Raw genomic sequence first — 18068 nt, forward strand, 5'->3', positions numbered from 1 at the left:
CGTCTAGCCAGGGGGGCCACAAAGCCGCCGCGCACGGGTCCCCAGGCCTCCCAGGGGAGGGGCGCGCGCGGGGGGGGCGGGGCTCCCCGGCTGTCCCGCAGGTCTCCCCCACCCCCACCCCGCCCCGCTCGCGGCCGCCGCCAGGGGGCGCGCTCCGATCCCGGCCGGCCTGGTGGCGGGGCCACGGCGCTCTGAGCGCGGACTTGGGGCCACGACGCGGGAGGCGGCGGGGAGGCCTGGCGGGAGGCGGGGACCAGGAGGCCTCGGCGGGGACAGCGGGCCGGGCCGGGCCGGGCCCGGGCGGGCGGCGGGAGGGGGCGCTGCGGGGCCGGCCGGCCGCGGCGCGGAGGAAGTGCCGTCTTCCCGCCGCCTCAGCCGCCTCAGGCACGCCGCGGGGGCCGCCTCAGCCGCGCGGGCCGCGATGTCTTCCCGGCCGGGGCGCGACGACGCGGAGGCCGGGGGCGTGCGGCGGCAGCGGGAGCCGGCCGAGCAGGAGCTGCAGCGGCGCCGGGAGCAGAAGCGGCGGCGGCACGACGCGCAGCAGCTGCAGCAGCTCAAGCACCTGGAGTCCTTGTGAGTCCGCGCCGCTCCCGCTCCTCCGCCAGGCGCGGGGTCTCGCGGGGGCGCGGGAGGCTGGGTCCCCGGGGACCCGTGCGGCCCTGGCACCTGGACTTCCAGTCGCGCCTCCCCGGGGAGGGAAGGGCCGTTGCCCCAGCGCGCCGAGCGGCCTGGGCCGGCAAGGAAGCTCGGGCTTTATTCCCCCCGCCCGAGGTCGGCGTGCGGCCGGGGCTCTGCTTGGCGCTGAGGACCGTGCGGCACTTAGTAGGCGCTCGGTGGGGATTTGGGGACTGAACACGCGGCAGGTGCAGTGAGCGCCGCCGTCCTGCCCTTTCAGGGTTGTCGGCTGACAGGGACCCCGGGAGCCGGATAAAACCCCCATTCTCTTCATCCACTGCTAGGAAGGGAAGAGAACACGCCCTCCCCTACCGTTAGTGCGCTGGGGAGGGGAGGGCTGGAGAATGGGGTGAGGGACTTGTCCTAAAGATCCCAAAGGTGGAAGAGAGTGGAGACTTGTTTAGTCCTGAGGGTTGGTGGTGTGGTGGTGGTTGTTTACCAGCGTGAAGGGTGGGGGCTACAAGGAGGCCAATTCCAGCTCAACAAAAAGAATTAGGACCAGAGTCTCCTGTGGTTGCTGGTCAGCATGGCCTGCCTTAACGGGGCCCCCTGTGCCCCCAGCTCCAGCGGGTTCGGGGAGAGAGCCCAGAACCCGCGGGAGGAGGGCAGGTTGTAAAGGAGATTGCAACATCAGGTGGGAGGTGGATTCATGACCTTCCAGTTCTTTTCTGTGATTCTCTCTTTCTGTAATTAGCTTTAGAAGGCAACCTTGTAAGTTTGGTGCTCACGGAGTTCTTCCGTACATACTTCGTTTCTATTTCAGGCACTTGCATTACCTAAGCTAAGATGATGATGTAAGGAAACGTCCTCAAAGGATTCAGATTCTTTATAATTAACCTGGGAGCTTTGACACAAAATGCATTGCACTGTTGGAGGCTGGCCTCCTCTTTTCAGTGTGACCCTTGAGCTGAATTTCAACTCAGTAAGGCAGTCGTTTCAGGATACAGGTGCTGCATTGCTAGCACCCACAGTCCTGGCCCCTTTGGGCCCTCTGTGGCCCTGTCCTGTGCAATGCAGATGTTCAAATATCTTTCTCTAGATAAGCCTGAGCTTCGCAGAGCCCAGTCTGATCCTCAGTATCTTTAACTGTGGGATACCAGATAGTGGTTAACACTATACATTTATTTTGTAGCTCACAAAGCACTCATAGACATCAGAGAGATTATAACCTCCTTTTGCAGATGAGGAAATGCAGGTTCAGCAGTTAAGTAACCTGATCAAGGATACATTGACCTGTAAACTAGCAAAACTAAAGAGGTGTCTGATTCCCAAACCAGTTGGATTTTTCCACTTCAGGGATTTAAACTTTCTGGGCTGCTGACATATTTGGTTTGGCTAATTCAGGGACTTGTTTGCTTTTAAATCAGAATTTTTATTTTTAGAGTAATACTTTAAACATCAAATAGTACCAAGAGACTAATTTCAAAAAATAGTGGTTCACATCCCTGTTCTATAGTCAACCACACACTCCCTGCAACCCTCCCTCCAACCAAGTTTACAATAAGGAAACCGTTTTTTCTTCTGGGACTTAACTACTTATTCCCAATTATATGTTTATGCTGCTTTTTTAGATTGAACAATAGACATTACCTATATGTATGTCACATACATGAGGGTTTAGTTCTCTTTCCCTACCCTTCTTGCATCCATCCTTCCAGTATAGCTCCATGATAATTTTTGTTAAATCAATAGTTGGTATTAGCATTATTATAACTATTCAGTATTGTTCACTTTTGAGCCAAAGGGTGTTCTGTGATTTGTTTTGCTTTCTAGCACAATTGTTGTTTTTCATCTAGTTAATAAGCACCTCAATTTTTTTCATTTGCTTGAATTTACTATTACCTGCTGCTAATTTTATCTGAAAGACTCTAAAAGCTGAGAGTACTTTTTCTACTTGTTCCTACATATCAGACAGTCTTATAAATTTGTTTGTTTTTAAAACCAAAAATCTTCCTTCTGTTCTCCTCCAGTACATTCTGGTTACTTTCTAGACCTGGTGTACAACTGCCTTCGTCACTCTCCTGTCTTGGATCCCATTTCTGGACCCTGTGTCTTCTCTTTCTCTCTTTATCTCATTTTGTTTAAGTATATTATGTAACTTCCTATAAAAAGTGCATTGGGGTGGGGTCCCTGGGTGGCTCAGTTGGTTAAGTGTCTGCCTTCGGCTCAGGTCATGATCCTGGAGTCCTGGGATCAAGTCCCACATTGGGCTCCTTGCTTGGCGGGGGGGGGGGGGGGAGCCTGCTTCCCCCTCTGCTTGCTGCTCCCCCTGAAATCAAGAGTCAGTTGCTTAACCAACTGAGCCACCCAGCTGCCCCCTTGCAGTTTCATGATGTGAACTTTTTCTCACCAGATTTCATATTTTTTTTAATTTTCTCAATACTTCGTGGGTATTTAATATTCATATATGATCTGTGTTTTAATTTCCTTCCCTCCATTTTGTTTTTTCGTACTCTTAGACTTCTGTGATCCTCTTTTCATTCTACTTTCTAAAAGATTTATCTTCCAATCTTCCCACCATTGCACTTTTAAGTTTTAATTTTTAACTTTGAAGAGCTTCTTGGCCTGAGAATTCTTTTTTTCATAATATCCTATTGTTTCCTCAGTAACAAATCTGTCATCTTTGAGGATACTCATTTTTTTTTCATTTGCTTTCTTCTTTGTTGTCTATTTCTTCTTTGCCTTTTCTTGTGATTTCTTTCACTTAGAGGTTTTTTCCTAATGTGCGGGGATCCTTGGATCTTCCCCATTAAGAGTGAGGCATTATAAAGCTATTTTGAAGGGAGCAGTTGAGAGAGAGAGAATGCAAAGTTGCTGGTTTATTGACTGGTAAGTCTCACTGTAGGGATATCAGACTGCAATGAAAAGGAAGGCAAATAACTAAGTTGTCCAGCCAGCCATGTAAAATGGGAAGCCCCATAGTGGGTTTTCACAAATTGAATTCAAATTCTTTTACCCCCTGGTTGCCCTCATTAGGTCCCCTCACACTCCTCTGGTCAGTTTCTTATACTTGACCTTACCTTTTCTTACCTTTTGACCATACCTGCCAGGACCCCAGAGGCATCTGAATCTTTCACCCTGTGCTCTAACCATGCTCCAACCCTATTCAAGTGTCCCTTGTCTGCTGGACATGACAGAATGGAGATTCTGTATATATGTGGCATTTTCATCTCTGCCTTCCACCCCATAGGAGCAAGCTGTGGGAACAACTGGAATTGACTATGCTTACACGAAGCACTCTTCCAAAAGAAATCCTATGCCAACACTCAGAAATACAAGAGTATTTTTAAGCACTTGGCAAAATAAAGATTTCTTTCCCCATGCCCAGTTGGGAAGATAAGTTTTTCCTCTCTTATCTAAATTTAGTCTTTATACTGCTCAGAGAAACTTATTACAATGTGAATGATATAATAGCAAGGCTTCACAGATGGTACAAAGTAATGGGCCTCCACCAACTTTTTTTTTTTTTTTTTAATTCTAAGGATTAACTACAAAAAGTGCACACTTCTCAACTGTCACAGCGCAGAAACCAACTACACAATAAACACACTCCCATTCTAGGTCTGGTTGGGTTTTGTTTGTTTGTTTAAGTAATCTCTACACCCAGCGTGGGTCTCGAACTCACAACCCTGAGATCAAGAGTCACATGCTCTACCTCCTGAGCCAGCCAGGCACCCCCCAGATATGTTATATTTAATAGTTAAATAATTTTAATAGTTAACTATTACTTTAGACTTTGAGAAATATCTTTTTTAACATGTTACATAAACTAAAGAATTGTCAAGCCCTCGGAAAAAACACCAACCATGTTCCTTTAAATTTGGAGAAACAGTTGTAAAATGGACTTTTTAGGAAAGTCCATTGCTATTTTTTTTTTAAGATTTTATTTATTTATTTGACAGAGAGGTAGCGAGAGCAGGAACACAAGCAGTGGGAGTGGGAGAGGGAGAAGCAGGCTTCCTGCCGAGCAGGAAGCCCAATGTGGGGCTCGATCCCAGGACCCCGGGATCATGACCTGAGCCGAAGGCAGACGCTTAACGACTGAGCCACCCAGGTGCCCCAGTCCATTGCTATTAATAACAGATTTCAAAATGTGTAGTCAGGGGGCACCTGGGTGGCTCAGTCGGTTAAGCGGCTGCCTTCGGCTCAGGTCATGATCCTGGGGTCCTGGGATCGAGCCCCACGTCCGGCTCCCTGCTCAGCGGAGAGCCTGCTTCTCCCTCTCCCTCTGCCTGCCACTCTGCCTACTTGTGCTCTCTCTCTATCTCTCTGTCAAATAAATAAATAAAATCTTAAAAAAAAAAAAAAAATGTGTAGTCCTCATCACATTCCTTTTCCACTTAGGCAAAAGTTTTTACATATTTTTCAGGAAGTGGATTTTAGTTTGGCCATATATTATTTGTACTCCTCCTGTGGCAAAAGAAAGTATTGTTGGATTATTGGGTATTTATGAAGATGTTACCTCCTCCCTTCCAAGTTCCCTTAAGTCCCAATCCATAAAGGATAACATTAATGTTTCTAATGAATGGCTGCTGGTGGACTGTATCACCTTCATAATATAGGCAAATTTCCATTATTCTTGCTAAGAGAGGCCTAGGCATTTGGCATGCCACGGCTTTCTACCTGAAAATAGTGGAAGTATTTGCTCTGGAAATATCATATCTAAAAAGTTAATTCTGTTTATACCCAAAACAACTTCAGGGACTAAGTTCTCCTCTGTCCCTTTAGAAAAACTCTGGATTAATGATGGCGAGGATGAGAGTGGAGAAGCCTCCATCACCATCCTTATTTGGAAGCATCCAGAGATGAAGCTAAAGGGAGTTTTCTTTTCTGTAACGATTCATGGCATTTCTCATCCTTCCTCTGCTAGAAAGGAAAAAAACACTCCTGTTTTTCTTTTCTACACTCATACTACACTCAGAGCACTACTCTAACTGTGTGGGACTTTTCCAACACCACCAAGAAATTCTCCTGTTCTCAGAGGACACCAAGCACATGTCTTACAGATCTAATTCTGACATTGTCCACCTGGAGTCAGCATCAGAATCCACAGGTTAAGGGCTCAGTCTCACAGGACTGCCCCTCCACATGCTTTAGATGCGTCCCAAGGCCAGGTTGCTACCAACCTATTGTCTGTACAGCAGAGGTTTCCCCAGCACCACCCTCCTCTGGTTTGGTTAATTTGCTAGAGCAGCTCATAGAACTCAGGAAAACATTTTATTTACTTGATTATTGATTTATTATAAAAGGTTATAGCTCAGAACAGCCAGATGGAAGAGATACATAGAGTAAGATGTGTGGGAAAGGGCATGGAGCTTCCATGTCCTCTCCAGATACACCACACCTCCACGTGTTCAACCTTGAAGGTCTCTGAAATCCATTTTTGGGTTTTTGGTTTTTGTGGGTTTTTTTTAAGATTTTATTTATTTGACAGATCAAGAAAGAGAGAGAGCACAAGCAGGGGGAGCAGAGGAGGGAGAAGCGTGCTCCCCACTGAGCAAGGAGCCTGATGTGGGACTCGATCCCAGGAGCTTGGGATCATGACCGGAGCCAAAGGAAGTCATTTAACCGACTGAGCCACCCAGGCGCCCCAGTTTTTTGTTGGTTTTTTTTTTAAGATTTTATTTATTTGAGAGCAAGAGAGTGAGAGAGAGAGCAGGAGCAGGGAGGAGGAGAAGCAGGCTCCCTGCTGAGCAGGGAGCCCTACCTAGGGCTCGATCCCAGGACCTTGGGATCATGACCCGAGGCGAAGGCAGACGCTTAACCGACTGAGCCACCCAGGCGCCCTGGGGTTTGTTGTTGTTGTTGTTGTTGTTGTTGTTGTTGTTGTTGTTTTATAGAGGCTTCATTACATAGGCATGATTGATTAATCAGTGGCCATTGGTGATTAATTCAATCTCCCTGGAGGTATGGCTGAAAGTTCCAACCCTCTAATCACAGAATTGGTTCCCCTGGCAACCAGTCCTCATCTTTAGGAGCTTTGCAAAAGTGATCTCATTAACATAAACAGTTTGGTTGAAAGGGGCTTGTTATGAATAACAAACTTTTCACCTTTATAGCTCTGGACTTATTTCAGGACCTGGAACAAAACTAAATATTATAAGAAAAGATGCTCCTATGGCCTTTGTATAGGAAATTACAAGGTTTTAAGAGCTGAGTGTCAGAACAGTGAAGACCAAATACATATTTCTTACTATAAGTTGCAATATCACATCCACTAAAGTTGTTTTCTTTCACATCTTAAGAGAAGGGCCAAAGGAAAGGCATTCCACTTTTCCCTTGGTCAGTTCTCCCTAACCCTGTAACCTCCAATACTTAATCTGTCCTGAAGGGTCTTTAAAGCATAAGAAGAGAGTCAGGATAAAGAAAACATTAAATCATTAAGTGTTTCTATACTTTGCAGCCGTTCTGAAGTATTAAAATGAGTTCTTCCCTGGAGGTTTACAAGGTTAAGGCACAGATCTGAGCTAAAATGCTAATGTATTTCTCCTTATAGAAGAGGAGGACAAATCCCTTTAAGAGTTTGAGACACTGAGTACACAGACACCCAGCCTCAGAATTTGCTTCCTGTCTCTCAGGCTTTTGGGTCTCTCTCAGTTCAGTCCCTGGCTAGAAATAAGGAGGGCCTAGCCAGTCTGGTGCCTGGGTGCTGCTGAGCACAGACAGGGGACATTTTCTGCTTTAACAAAGTGATTCCTGGTCTGCAAACCAGATGATGGAGGTTTATCCTTGCTAAAATTCATGATTAAAAACCCTGTAGCTCTGTTTCCCATTAACTTGGTGAATGTCAGGGCGTGGCTCAGATGCTGACTCCTAGCTTACATTCCCCTCACAGACTCCTTAGAATTATCTGCCACCACATGGATGTTCCCAGCATCAACAACCAAATGTGTATGCATTTAATATGGGCACACACTCAATCCAACCCCTGCCTCAGAGAGGGCATGAGGTCATTGTCCTTGTTACTACCTCCCTCTAGCCTCATAGTATTTTGCTTTAGGTTGAGGAGGGCATTGTCAAAACAGAGGGAAGTATGGTATATAAATTTTATTGCAATAAATAAGTGGGTAATTGAGCAATGTGGGGGGGGGAATTTTAGAGAAAACTGGATTTAGAACAGTATTTGTGCTCAAATCAAATTGTACTCAAGCTCTGAATTTAAAGTGTTCCTAGAGTCTTCTGTTTTCTAGTGACAAACATAGTGCTAGAATAATTACTGGATTCAGCTAGACATGTACTAACAGTCATGTACAAGTGAGCACATGGGCTCTGGCTGTGCGCCCTTGCACAATTTATTTAACCCATGACTAGTTATTAATACAAGAAATGCATTGCTGACTTAGAACAGTGGTTGCAGCTCAATGAAAGAACTCTAGATGTCACGAGATCTGGGTAATAGTCCCAATTCAGCCTCTTAATTGGTATAGCTTCCAGTTATTGGAATCAGTGAGGAAAAATGTTGGAACTGATGTTGGAGAAAAAAGACGTCAGAGTCCCTGGCGTGCCCTACCTTATTCTGAGATAGTAACATGATAATTTAATATCTATAATAAGGCATATTTTATGAGCCGCACAAGAGAATGGGGATAGACTTGGCTGAATGCTGATGTACCATGTACATGGGGGGAAAAGGCAGTGATTCCCACAGCCAGATATGGAAAAGGAGTGTCTGAGTCCCATGGCCTAGAAAGGCAGTAAGCCCAGCTGGGGATGGTGTCTGTGGGAAGTCCACTGCCGAGTCTCTGCCCACCTCCACTTAGGAGCAGCCAGCAAATCCCTGTAAAGCTGCAGATCTATCAAAAGATATGAAGACTGGGTTGGGATGGCCAGGCACTTTTGCTGGTCCACATCTTGGCCTTTGTGATGCTAGTGCTCCAGTCCTGAGCGGCCTCATGAGGCTGCTGAGAGCAATGACTTGCTTTCAGCAGAAGGAGCAGAAGCCAGCATTGTGAAGTGCCTTTTCCAGAGATGGAAGAGATGTTTGCTGTGACATACTCACCAATGAGGAAATTGAGGCTTGGAAGGGTTAAATAACTTGTCCAAAGTACACAGCAGTGAGAATGAATCAGAAGTCAAACCAAATTTTTTATACCTGTGTTAAAGAACAAAAATTCAACCTAGTAGATTTGAAGATCTGATTGGCTTTATTAATTGATTCATGAATCCAGCAGCATCCCATCTAGCAAGTAGAGAGATGCTCTAAGGAGTTGCACAAAATGGAAGATTTCTGTAAGGAGGGTGGTAAATGAAGTTATTAGCAAAAGAAAAGAAAGGATTGTTCCAGGCCAGGTCACTTTCCCTTAGGAAGAGCAGGGAGTCTTATCATGTAGATTACCTCATCTTTTGAGGGAGGATTGAGGGGGCCCATATGACAGATTAGTTTTCTATGCCCTTAGTTCTCTCTTCTGATACTTAGCACTATACCTGGCATAATTGTTGTCTGGATACTTGTGTAACGAGTAAGTTCTCAAGTCGAACCTTCAGTATTTCCTGAGAATTAAGTTTAGTTTCCCCTATTGTACCTGTTCTTTCTTTTTTTAGGAGAAAAATATCAAGTTGGATAAGAATAAGCAGAATCCCTGCTGAGTACAGAGCCCCACATGGGACTCAATCCCAGGACCCTGAGATCATGACCTGAGTCAAAATCAAGAGTCGGGCACTTAACCCACTGAACCCCCCAGTGCCCCTCTGGCTTTCTCTTCTTCAACAATAAAATCCTTGTGCTTAGACACAAAGTTAATTATTACCTCAGTGAATTTCAGTTCTAGATCTCCACAGGATGTGGTGTAGCATCAGTTTATTTATATGGGATCTCTGACTGCTGGGCATATTTTATTAACTGCTTTAGATATAATGTAGTTTTGAGGTTTTACTAAAAATATCCTTTTTATTTTGGTCTGCAGTGCTCACTAAAATGTGTTACGTTCCTGTTAACATGATCGATGATGTTTTTTCTTTTCCTTTCTAGTTATGAAAAACCTCCTCCTGGGCTTATCAAGGTCAGTGTGAAGTTTGTGCCTTTGGTCATTCTCTTAGACATATTTGACTCAGTGCTCAGACTCAGTTACTTGTTATAAAAACCTGTTGCATAAGGTTTTGGACGCCCTTTTATGGTAACCCTGCCTCTCCCTGCAGATGCCAGTCAGTTCATACACTTTGGGCTTTCTGTGTCCAGCCTGTGCCTTTGTAGAAATGTAATCAGCCGTGTGTCTGTTCCCTAAGAAATGGTGGCAGCCCCACATGTTCATCAGCGATCAGTCCCCTTCTCCCGCCCTCTCTCTCTTGCTGTGGCTGCATCTTCTCACAGATGTGCCGCTTCTCTGACTTGGTGCTGGTTTCCTGAGTATCATCAGCTCAGAGAACTGATCTCTGAATCCTTTTTGTTACTGAAATATTACCGAAGAGTGAACTCCAAAGGCAGCTATGGTCTCTGTGGATGACCCCTGCCTTTGGAGTCAGAAGCCCTGGAGCCCTACTTCAGAGAACAGTAGTCTCTGAGGAGACTGGAAGGTCCTCTAGTCCAGCCCCTGGTTCAGGACACCCCCCTAACCACCCCCGCCCCCCCACCCCCCCACCCCTGCTCTGCGGCAGCACCTGGCCCTAGAGTCTAGTATCTCTGTGGGAGGGAGACTTAAAGGGCTCAGTGGAGGCCAGGACAGCTTTCTGCTTGCTCACATTCAATGAAAAGATTACAAACCTTTCATTCCTGGGAACTGAAAACAATCAGACGGTAAAAATAATAATAATAATACCTTAAATATGTAATGAAGTTATTTGGTGGTGAAAGCACACTTCATAAATACAGCAGGTGCGAGATTGTAAAACATGACAGTGGTCTCCAAGAGATAATAATCTTTTTTAATTTAACATGTTATTTTTATTATTTCAGGAAATCTTGTTTAATTCTGTACTTTGCTTCATTCCACAAGGCTTTTAAGGTAGCAGAAAAGTTTGTATCTGAATCTAATTTTTGTGATCTAGAATCAGGATTTGGAGCTCACAAATCATTCCTAAGTAATATTTCTCTCAGAGTAGCTATGACATTTTCATAATATGGTTCTTCTGGTACATTTATTTGTGGTTTTTCTGTCAGGTGTAATTTGTCTTTCTTTCTAGTACTTGAGAGGGTAACTTAGGAGGACATGGCGTGTCCAGCCCATGAGAAAGGCAGGCAGGGCTGTGTCCTGAAGCAGGTGGGAGAGAATGCCGTGCTTTTTTGCCATGTTGTGGACACGTTGTTTCCTTTTTTAGGAAGATGAGACTAAGCCAGAAGACTGTATACCAGATGTACCAGGCAACGAACATGCCAGGGAATTTCTGGCTCACGCACCAACGAAAGGACTCTGGATGCCACTGGGGAAAGAAGTCAAAGTTATGCAGTGTGAGCACGGGAGAGTCGCAAGTAACACTCCTCCATACACGCAAGTTATATACCACGATTTACAAAGCGTGTTTACTTCCTTTTTTTTTAATTTGTTCTCACCGCAGCCCTGTTAAGTCAAGGCAGAATCTCTGTTTCATAGTTAAGGAAGCTGACCCGCATATGTTAGTGAGTGGTCCGAGGTAAGAGGTAGAGAGGAGCTTTGACTCCAGGGCTTCTGACTCCAAAGGCAGGGGTCATCCACAGAGACCATAGCTGCCTTTGGAGTTCACTCTTCGGTAATATTTCAGTAACAAAAAGGATATTCCGTTGTAGAAATGCCATGATGGACAAGGAATGCATTGGAGGGCAGGTCCCTTTGGGTCTTGCATCCTTCGCCCCCCATCAGTGGTGGTAAGGTTTCATCCATGTAACCTGGGAGGAGCTGTGGGTCCAGAACAGGATGCTGTGCATGCACACCCCCACCCCACCCCGGCCGCAACACCTTCATCCAGCTTAATTGGTACTTGGTATTTGCAGAAAGGGTACTGCTGCCTTTTAAAGACATTTGTACAAAGATTTTTCATGCAGGTAATTAAAATAGCAGTTCCTAGTCCCTTTCCCCCATTCGCCTCACCCTAAAGGTAACCATGTAAACCTCTCTTAAGAAGATTATTTTGGGGGCACCTGGCTGGCTCAGTCGGAGGAGTATGCAACTCTTGATCTGGGGGTCATGAGTTGGAGCCCGACATGGGATGTAGAGATTACTTAAATAAAATTTAAAAAAAATTTTTTTTGAAGTTTATCTCCATGTATCTAAATAACAGGGTTATATTCCTGCCTCTTGATTTTTCAGGTTTCTTCATTGTCTGTTGACTTTTTACTGTGGGAAAAGTTTCAGCTCTTTTTTTGTGCCTCAGCCACACCTCATACATACTCTATCTCCCATTTTCTCAATACATTATATCATAATTTAGTTAAATAAATCTTTTGTGTATATTTAATTATGATTATTTTCAGAATTGAATCGTGTACTAAACCAATTGCATTTCCTTTCATACATCCTGCATAATGTTTTGTTTGCCCTGCAATTAATAGTTGTCTTTTTGTTGTTCTTGTTTTTGCTTTTTTCTGTGTACTGATTTCTAATTCAGCTCCTTCAGATGCTTGAGGTATTCTATTAGTTTTTTTCCTCCTAAAGAGAGTTGTTCCCCCTGCTATCACCCAGGGACCTTCCTTCACTATTCACTCTTTGGTTTCCCTTAACATCCCTCTTGTGTTTGATCTCCTATTTGCCATATCTTGCATCTTTTTTGTTACATTCTCTTGCTGTGGTAGAGCACATTCTCCAGTAGCTGAGAAGTGGGTTTATGGGAGATAACATTTTCAAGACTGTATTCTTCTGGAAACATCTCTATATTTTTAATTTGCTATTTAGTTAGAATTTTGTTAAAAACAAACTTCCTTCAGAATTTTGAAGGCACTGCTCCATTGCCTTCTCATCTGTAGAACTGCTGTTGACAAGTCCAAAGCAATTAAGATTGTGGATGCTTTGATGTAACCTGCTTTGTTGTTGCTGTCTTTTTTTATTCTTCCTTCCTAGAAGCTTATGAGATCATCTTATTCCCAGTGTTCTGAAATTTCACAAATTGTTTCATTGATTATTTCCTCCCCTCAGTGTTTGCAATTCTGTTATTCAGATGAAGGACTTCTTAGATTGATTTTCTAATTTCTGATCTTTTCTCTCCTGTTCTTGTTTTCTGCTCTCTAATATATTCCATCAACATAGCTTCCAATCCTTCGATTAAGTTTTTTATTTCAATTCCAAAAGCTTTTTTCTTTCATGATTTTTTAATTCTTTAGTTGTTGCAAAATGTTCTCTAAGGATGCTAATTTTTTCTTCTCCCTAATGTTTTTATTTCTTCCAAATTGTTTTCTATTTATTTTTTCACCTTTTTATTTATGAAGAGGCTTTCAGGTGACTTAAAGAACAGAAATATATTGTCTCACAGTTTTGGAGGCTATCAGTCTGAAATCAGGGTGTGAGCAGGGTTGGCTTCTTCTGAGGACTGTGAGGGAAGAATCTGTCCCAGGCCTCTCCAAAGATCCTTTCTCGCAATGAGGTCACATTCTGAGGTACAAAGGGTTAGGAGCAACACTGGGACGAGACAGGGTAGAGGGGGCAACACTGTTCAAGCCATAACACACTATTTAAAAAAAATCACACTTTGATTTTTGCACAGGATTACTTAGTAACTACTTGGCTTATTTGGAAAACCCAAGATTAAAGGATGCTTGAGGAAGCTATTGATTTCTGTTTTCTGGTGTCTTACATGGTTCATCCACTAATTGCATTTGCTTTGGAAATTGAAATCTAATGAAGAATATCTTTAGTATGATCTACTGATACTTTATCTTGATTAAATAAAACTACATCATCTTACAGAAATATATCCCTTTTCTTTGTTTTTAGGTTGGCGTTGTAAACGGTATGGTCACCGAACAGGCGACAAAGAATGCCCTTTCTTTATCAAAGGCAACCAAAAGTTAGAACAGTTCAGAGTAGTAAGTAAAACCCAGAGTTTCAATTTACATTTGCCAGAGGTGGTGAATGTCAGTGACTCAGGCACTGACCAGTGAAATGGAGGTTAACATGAAATACATTCCCAGGGCCTTTTGGCCAAAGTATCTGGTATTAACTCTGTTAAACTGAATTTGTGTGACAGATTAGCTCATTAGTAAAAAATTAACTTTTATTAAAGTGTTATTTGCTTATGCCTTGGGAACACTGATTTCTTTTTCTGAAAGACATTGTTATATATTCAATCACTTTTTACTTATATTTTAAAAAATCTTGTTTCATAACTAAAATCAGCGTTCTAGTTCCCAGTCTTTATGTAAAGATTAAATATCTATTATAAACTAGATATGTATGTATAAATGATATATCCTCTTTGCATAACCAGTAAGATAGATGTCATTTCCCCACTTTATTTTCACAGTCACCTCCCAGGGTTGTTAACTCACCATTCAGTCACTGTTTCAGTCAGCTTAACTATGTTGTTATCAGAGAGATTGGCACTATCACCATATATCAAACCGGGGTCCACAAACATTTGCCAGGACTTTAAGACATTTTTAAAAATTTGGAGAGAATTGGGGTGTCTGGGTGGCTCAGTCGTTAAGCGTCTGCCTTCGGCTCAGGTCATGATCCCAGGGTCCTGGGATAGAGTCCCACATCGGGCTCCCTGCTCAGTGGGAAGCCTGCTTCTCCCTCTGCCTCTGCTACTCCCCCTGCTTGTGTTCCCTCTCTCGCTGTCTCTCTCTCTCTCTGTCAAAATAAATAAAATCTTTAAAAAAAAAAATGTGGAGAAAATATTCTGGATAAATCAATGCTACCTGGAATGGCAATTTTACAGTATCTAATCTACAGATAAATTGGTGATAACTCTCAAAAAAAATGAACAAATTCATGTATTTTTAATTCAGAAACCTAAATTCTAAGAATAGATCCCAAGGCTATAACAAAAATCAATATATACAATTTTTTATGAATATATAAGGAATTATTCAGAATTACATCTGTGACTGAAAATGAGACTAAAGAAAATAGGAAACAACTTCAATGGCCAGCATACCAGCATAAGGACTGTGACATAGAAGTCATATAGCTTTTAAGAATTATGTTTGGGAGGGTGCCTGGTGGCTCAGTCGTTGAGCGTCTGCCTTCGGCTCAGGTCATGATCCCAGGGTCCTGGGATCGAGTCCCGCATCAGGCTCCCTGCTCGGCGGGAAGCCTGCTTCTCCCTCTCCCATTCCCCCTGCTTGTGTTCCCTCTCTCGCTGTGTATCTCTCTGTCAAATAAATAAATAAAATCTTTAAAAAAAAAAAAAAGAATTATGTTTGGGAAAATGTTCATGAAAACCTAAGTGAAAAAAAGAACAGAATTATATATATAATGATTATAATATTTTTTAAATTATGAATAATGAGTGGAAGAACCACATTAAGATGTTAGCAGTAGATATCTCTGGCGGGTAAATTTTTAACTTTTTTATCTTTAATATGTAAAATTTTTACTAAACATTTTTAAAGATAATTCACATACCATAAAATCCAGTCTATGTGTAGCCATATTCTTTGTAAGTACTTTTAAATTATACAAATATTTCGAGAATACATTTGCTTTATTTTAACAAAATTGACATGTTACAGTAAGGCTTTTCACAGTTGATTTTTTAAGTCCAATACTGCCTCTCTCCAGAGCGAACATGCATTATGTAGCTTGATGAGGACACTTCCATGCTTCTTTCTGGGCACATACATATGTTTTTGTGCACCTATACATGAGTCATTCTTACATACCATTTTCCAACTTGTTTTAATATCTCTTGATCATCTGTCCAAAGAGAATTACCTCAATATTTCTAACCTTGAGTAATATTTAATAATGATTCTGCCATGTTTGATATCCTTAAAAAGGCTATTCAAATTGTATAATTGGAAAATCTTTTTTTTTGTAGCTTCTGTGAGTTTGAAGTGATGGTGACCCTGAGCAAGGATTAGAACATGTTAAATATAAAATTACACCAAACAGGAAAAAAACTGGTTTCAGTGAAATATGGATTTAATTTTTATTTAACTGATAGTGCATGGGCCTAACTCAACCTTAACCTTTCTCATTCTCAAGGCACATGAAGATCCCATGTATGACATCATACGAGAGAATAAAAGACATGAAAAGGATGTAAGGTGAGATGGTCCTGGTGATAACGATACCCTTTTAAAGTCTGAAATTATATAAAGTTGGAAACACCCATTCCAGTATTAGATGAGTGGTCTGGTAACTATGGTACTTCAATTGTGAGCTATTTGGAAGGCAGGACTCATCACAGGAAAGGCCAGTGGGTGGGGAACGGGCAGGCCAGCCTCATTCCACTTGGGTTAGCAGTGGGCTTGGTCCTGCCTGCTCACACCCTGATGGATGATTGCTTAGTTTATCTTTAAGGATCTGAGCTATTATTAAAAATTATTCTTAAGCATGAATAAAGATAGGATGAAGAAAGCAGAGGTTTTTTCTCAAACTGGTTCCACGGAGTTCTAATTGTTAAGGAGGTAGATTACCTAGTATGAACTTGGGTGGTTGTGGGTGGTTGGGGAGGTGATGGAGAGGCAGCATCTATTCGAAGTTATGTAGTAAGGACTGGAGAAACATGCAGAAATACTTCGGACAGTGAAAAGAGTACAGAATGGCTTGTACACTGGGTACAGTCCTGTCAAAGAGGCATGGGTGTGGACAAGAATAGGGAAAACATGCAGAAATAAAAATAAGTACTATCTTAAGTAAGGTGGTTATTCATGATGTTTTTTACCCTCACTGCTGCTCTTATGTCATTTTTATCTACCTTTGTTGTTAAATATGGTTCTTTGGTTAATCTTCTGTTTAGGATACAGCAGTTGAAACAGTTACTGGAGGATTCTACCTCCGATGAGGATGGAAGCAGCTCCAGTTCCTCGGAATGTAAAGAGAAACACAAGAAAAAGAAGAAGAAAGAAAAGCATAAGAAAAGGAAGAAAGAAAAGAAGAAGAAGAAGAAACGAAAGCATAAGTCTTCCAAGTCGAATGAGAGTTCAGACTCAGACTGACAACAACTTGACTTGTTCAACATTCTCTTCTCCCAAATCAGACACTGTGGCCAAAGACCAGAGGATGTGGAATCGGGGAGGACTAGGAGAGAGCCGCCTAGAGAGCAGGGTATTTGGTGTCACGTGTGTGAATTCTCACCTGCCTTCCAGCAAAGATGTGATCCCAGGAGGGTGAGTTGTACCTTCCCAGGCACTAGCTCTGGACAGCGGCTGATTTCAGGCAGAAAAGCTTTGTTCAGTGTCGTCCTCCCGCTGACCCCTACAGTTTGTGATTCCTTCGAGCTGCCTTTGCCAGGGTGGCCCGACCGAGGGAATGAGTCTCTGAGGAAGCTCCAGGTGCTGCTGCAGCCTTCCCCTCCCCAGGGCGCTACTTAATTCCCAGAGACTTCAGGTTCAACTTTTCTCTGTTGTCGAGGATAATAAAAGCTCATGATTTATTTTTTTAATGTATTTCTTTTTTATTTCTGAATAATACATGCATGTGCTCCAAATTTAAAAGGTACACAGGGTTGAATCATGAAAATTCTTCCTTCTTCCTTTCTCCCCTAGCTGCCCATATCCCTTCCCCAGTGGCTACCGGTTTTACCAGGTTCTTGTTTGGTCTTCCAGAAATATTTTATATATCACAATAAATACAGGCTTTTTTTTTTTTTTTTTTAAACAAATGCCGTAAACACTGATACGAACATTGGGAGTTTTTTTAACAGCATAAAACAGATTATTTTAATATCAAGTACATTTAGCATTGTTGCAGCAAAAGGTGTGTGTTTATAATCACCTGAGATGGTTTGTTAATATAAAAGCAATGAAAAATTTTGTGTGGCTACACTGTATTTCACTTGCTTGGATTTTACTGCCTGAGTCCCAAGATTTTTCCCAGAGTCATTGACTCAGAAAATTTTTAAGAATATAGGGGAGGGGCGCCTGGGTGGCTCAGTCATTAAGCATCTGCCTTCGGCTCAGGTCATGATCCCGGGGTCCTGGGATCAAGCCCCGCATCGGGCTCCCTGCTCCGCGGGAAGCCTGCTTCTCCCTCTCCCACTTCCCCTGCTTGTGTTCCCTCTCTCGCTGTGTCTCTTTCTGTCAAATAAATAAATAAAATCTTTTAAAAAATATAGGGGAATTATTATATGGGGTCAGCTACCCACGTCCCAAAATACATCCCTCACTTCCTTCATCTTCCTATTGATTAAACACAGCCCACCTGTGCTCCTCTGTCTTTGTGCCACAGCCCATCAATGTGGTGCCTGCAGCTGAGCGAGAGTAAGTCTTGATCTTGACTGAACCATATAGAGATAGATCATCCTCACAGGTGTCCCTCCCTCTTCAGCAGGGGTATTCCTGTTTTCAGGGCCTCAGTAACTCTTCTCCCATTTCTGTCCTCTTT

General features: G+C 43.0%; 1 protein-coding gene across 1 annotated transcript; it reads left to right on the forward strand.

The window, feature by feature from the left end:
- Positions 1-403: 403 nt before the first annotated feature.
- On the forward strand, positions 404-17135 carry LOC116630887 (retinitis pigmentosa 9 protein). Its single transcript, XM_032401813.1, has 6 exons — positions 404-573; positions 9644-9674; positions 10927-11056; positions 13509-13600; positions 15726-15787; positions 16483-17135. Exons 1-6 carry the CDS (start codon positions 422-424, stop codon positions 16679-16681), a joined length of 666 nt encoding a protein of 221 aa, XP_032257704.1. The 5' UTR covers positions 404-421; the 3' UTR covers positions 16682-17135.
- The last annotated feature ends 933 nt before the right edge of the window (positions 17136-18068 follow it).

This window comes from Phoca vitulina, unplaced genomic scaffold (genome assembly GCF_004348235.1).
Source record: "Phoca vitulina isolate PV1807 unplaced genomic scaffold, GSC_HSeal_1.0 scaffold4, whole genome shotgun sequence".
Classification (NCBI taxonomy): Eukaryota; Metazoa; Chordata; class Mammalia; order Carnivora; family Phocidae; genus Phoca; species Phoca vitulina.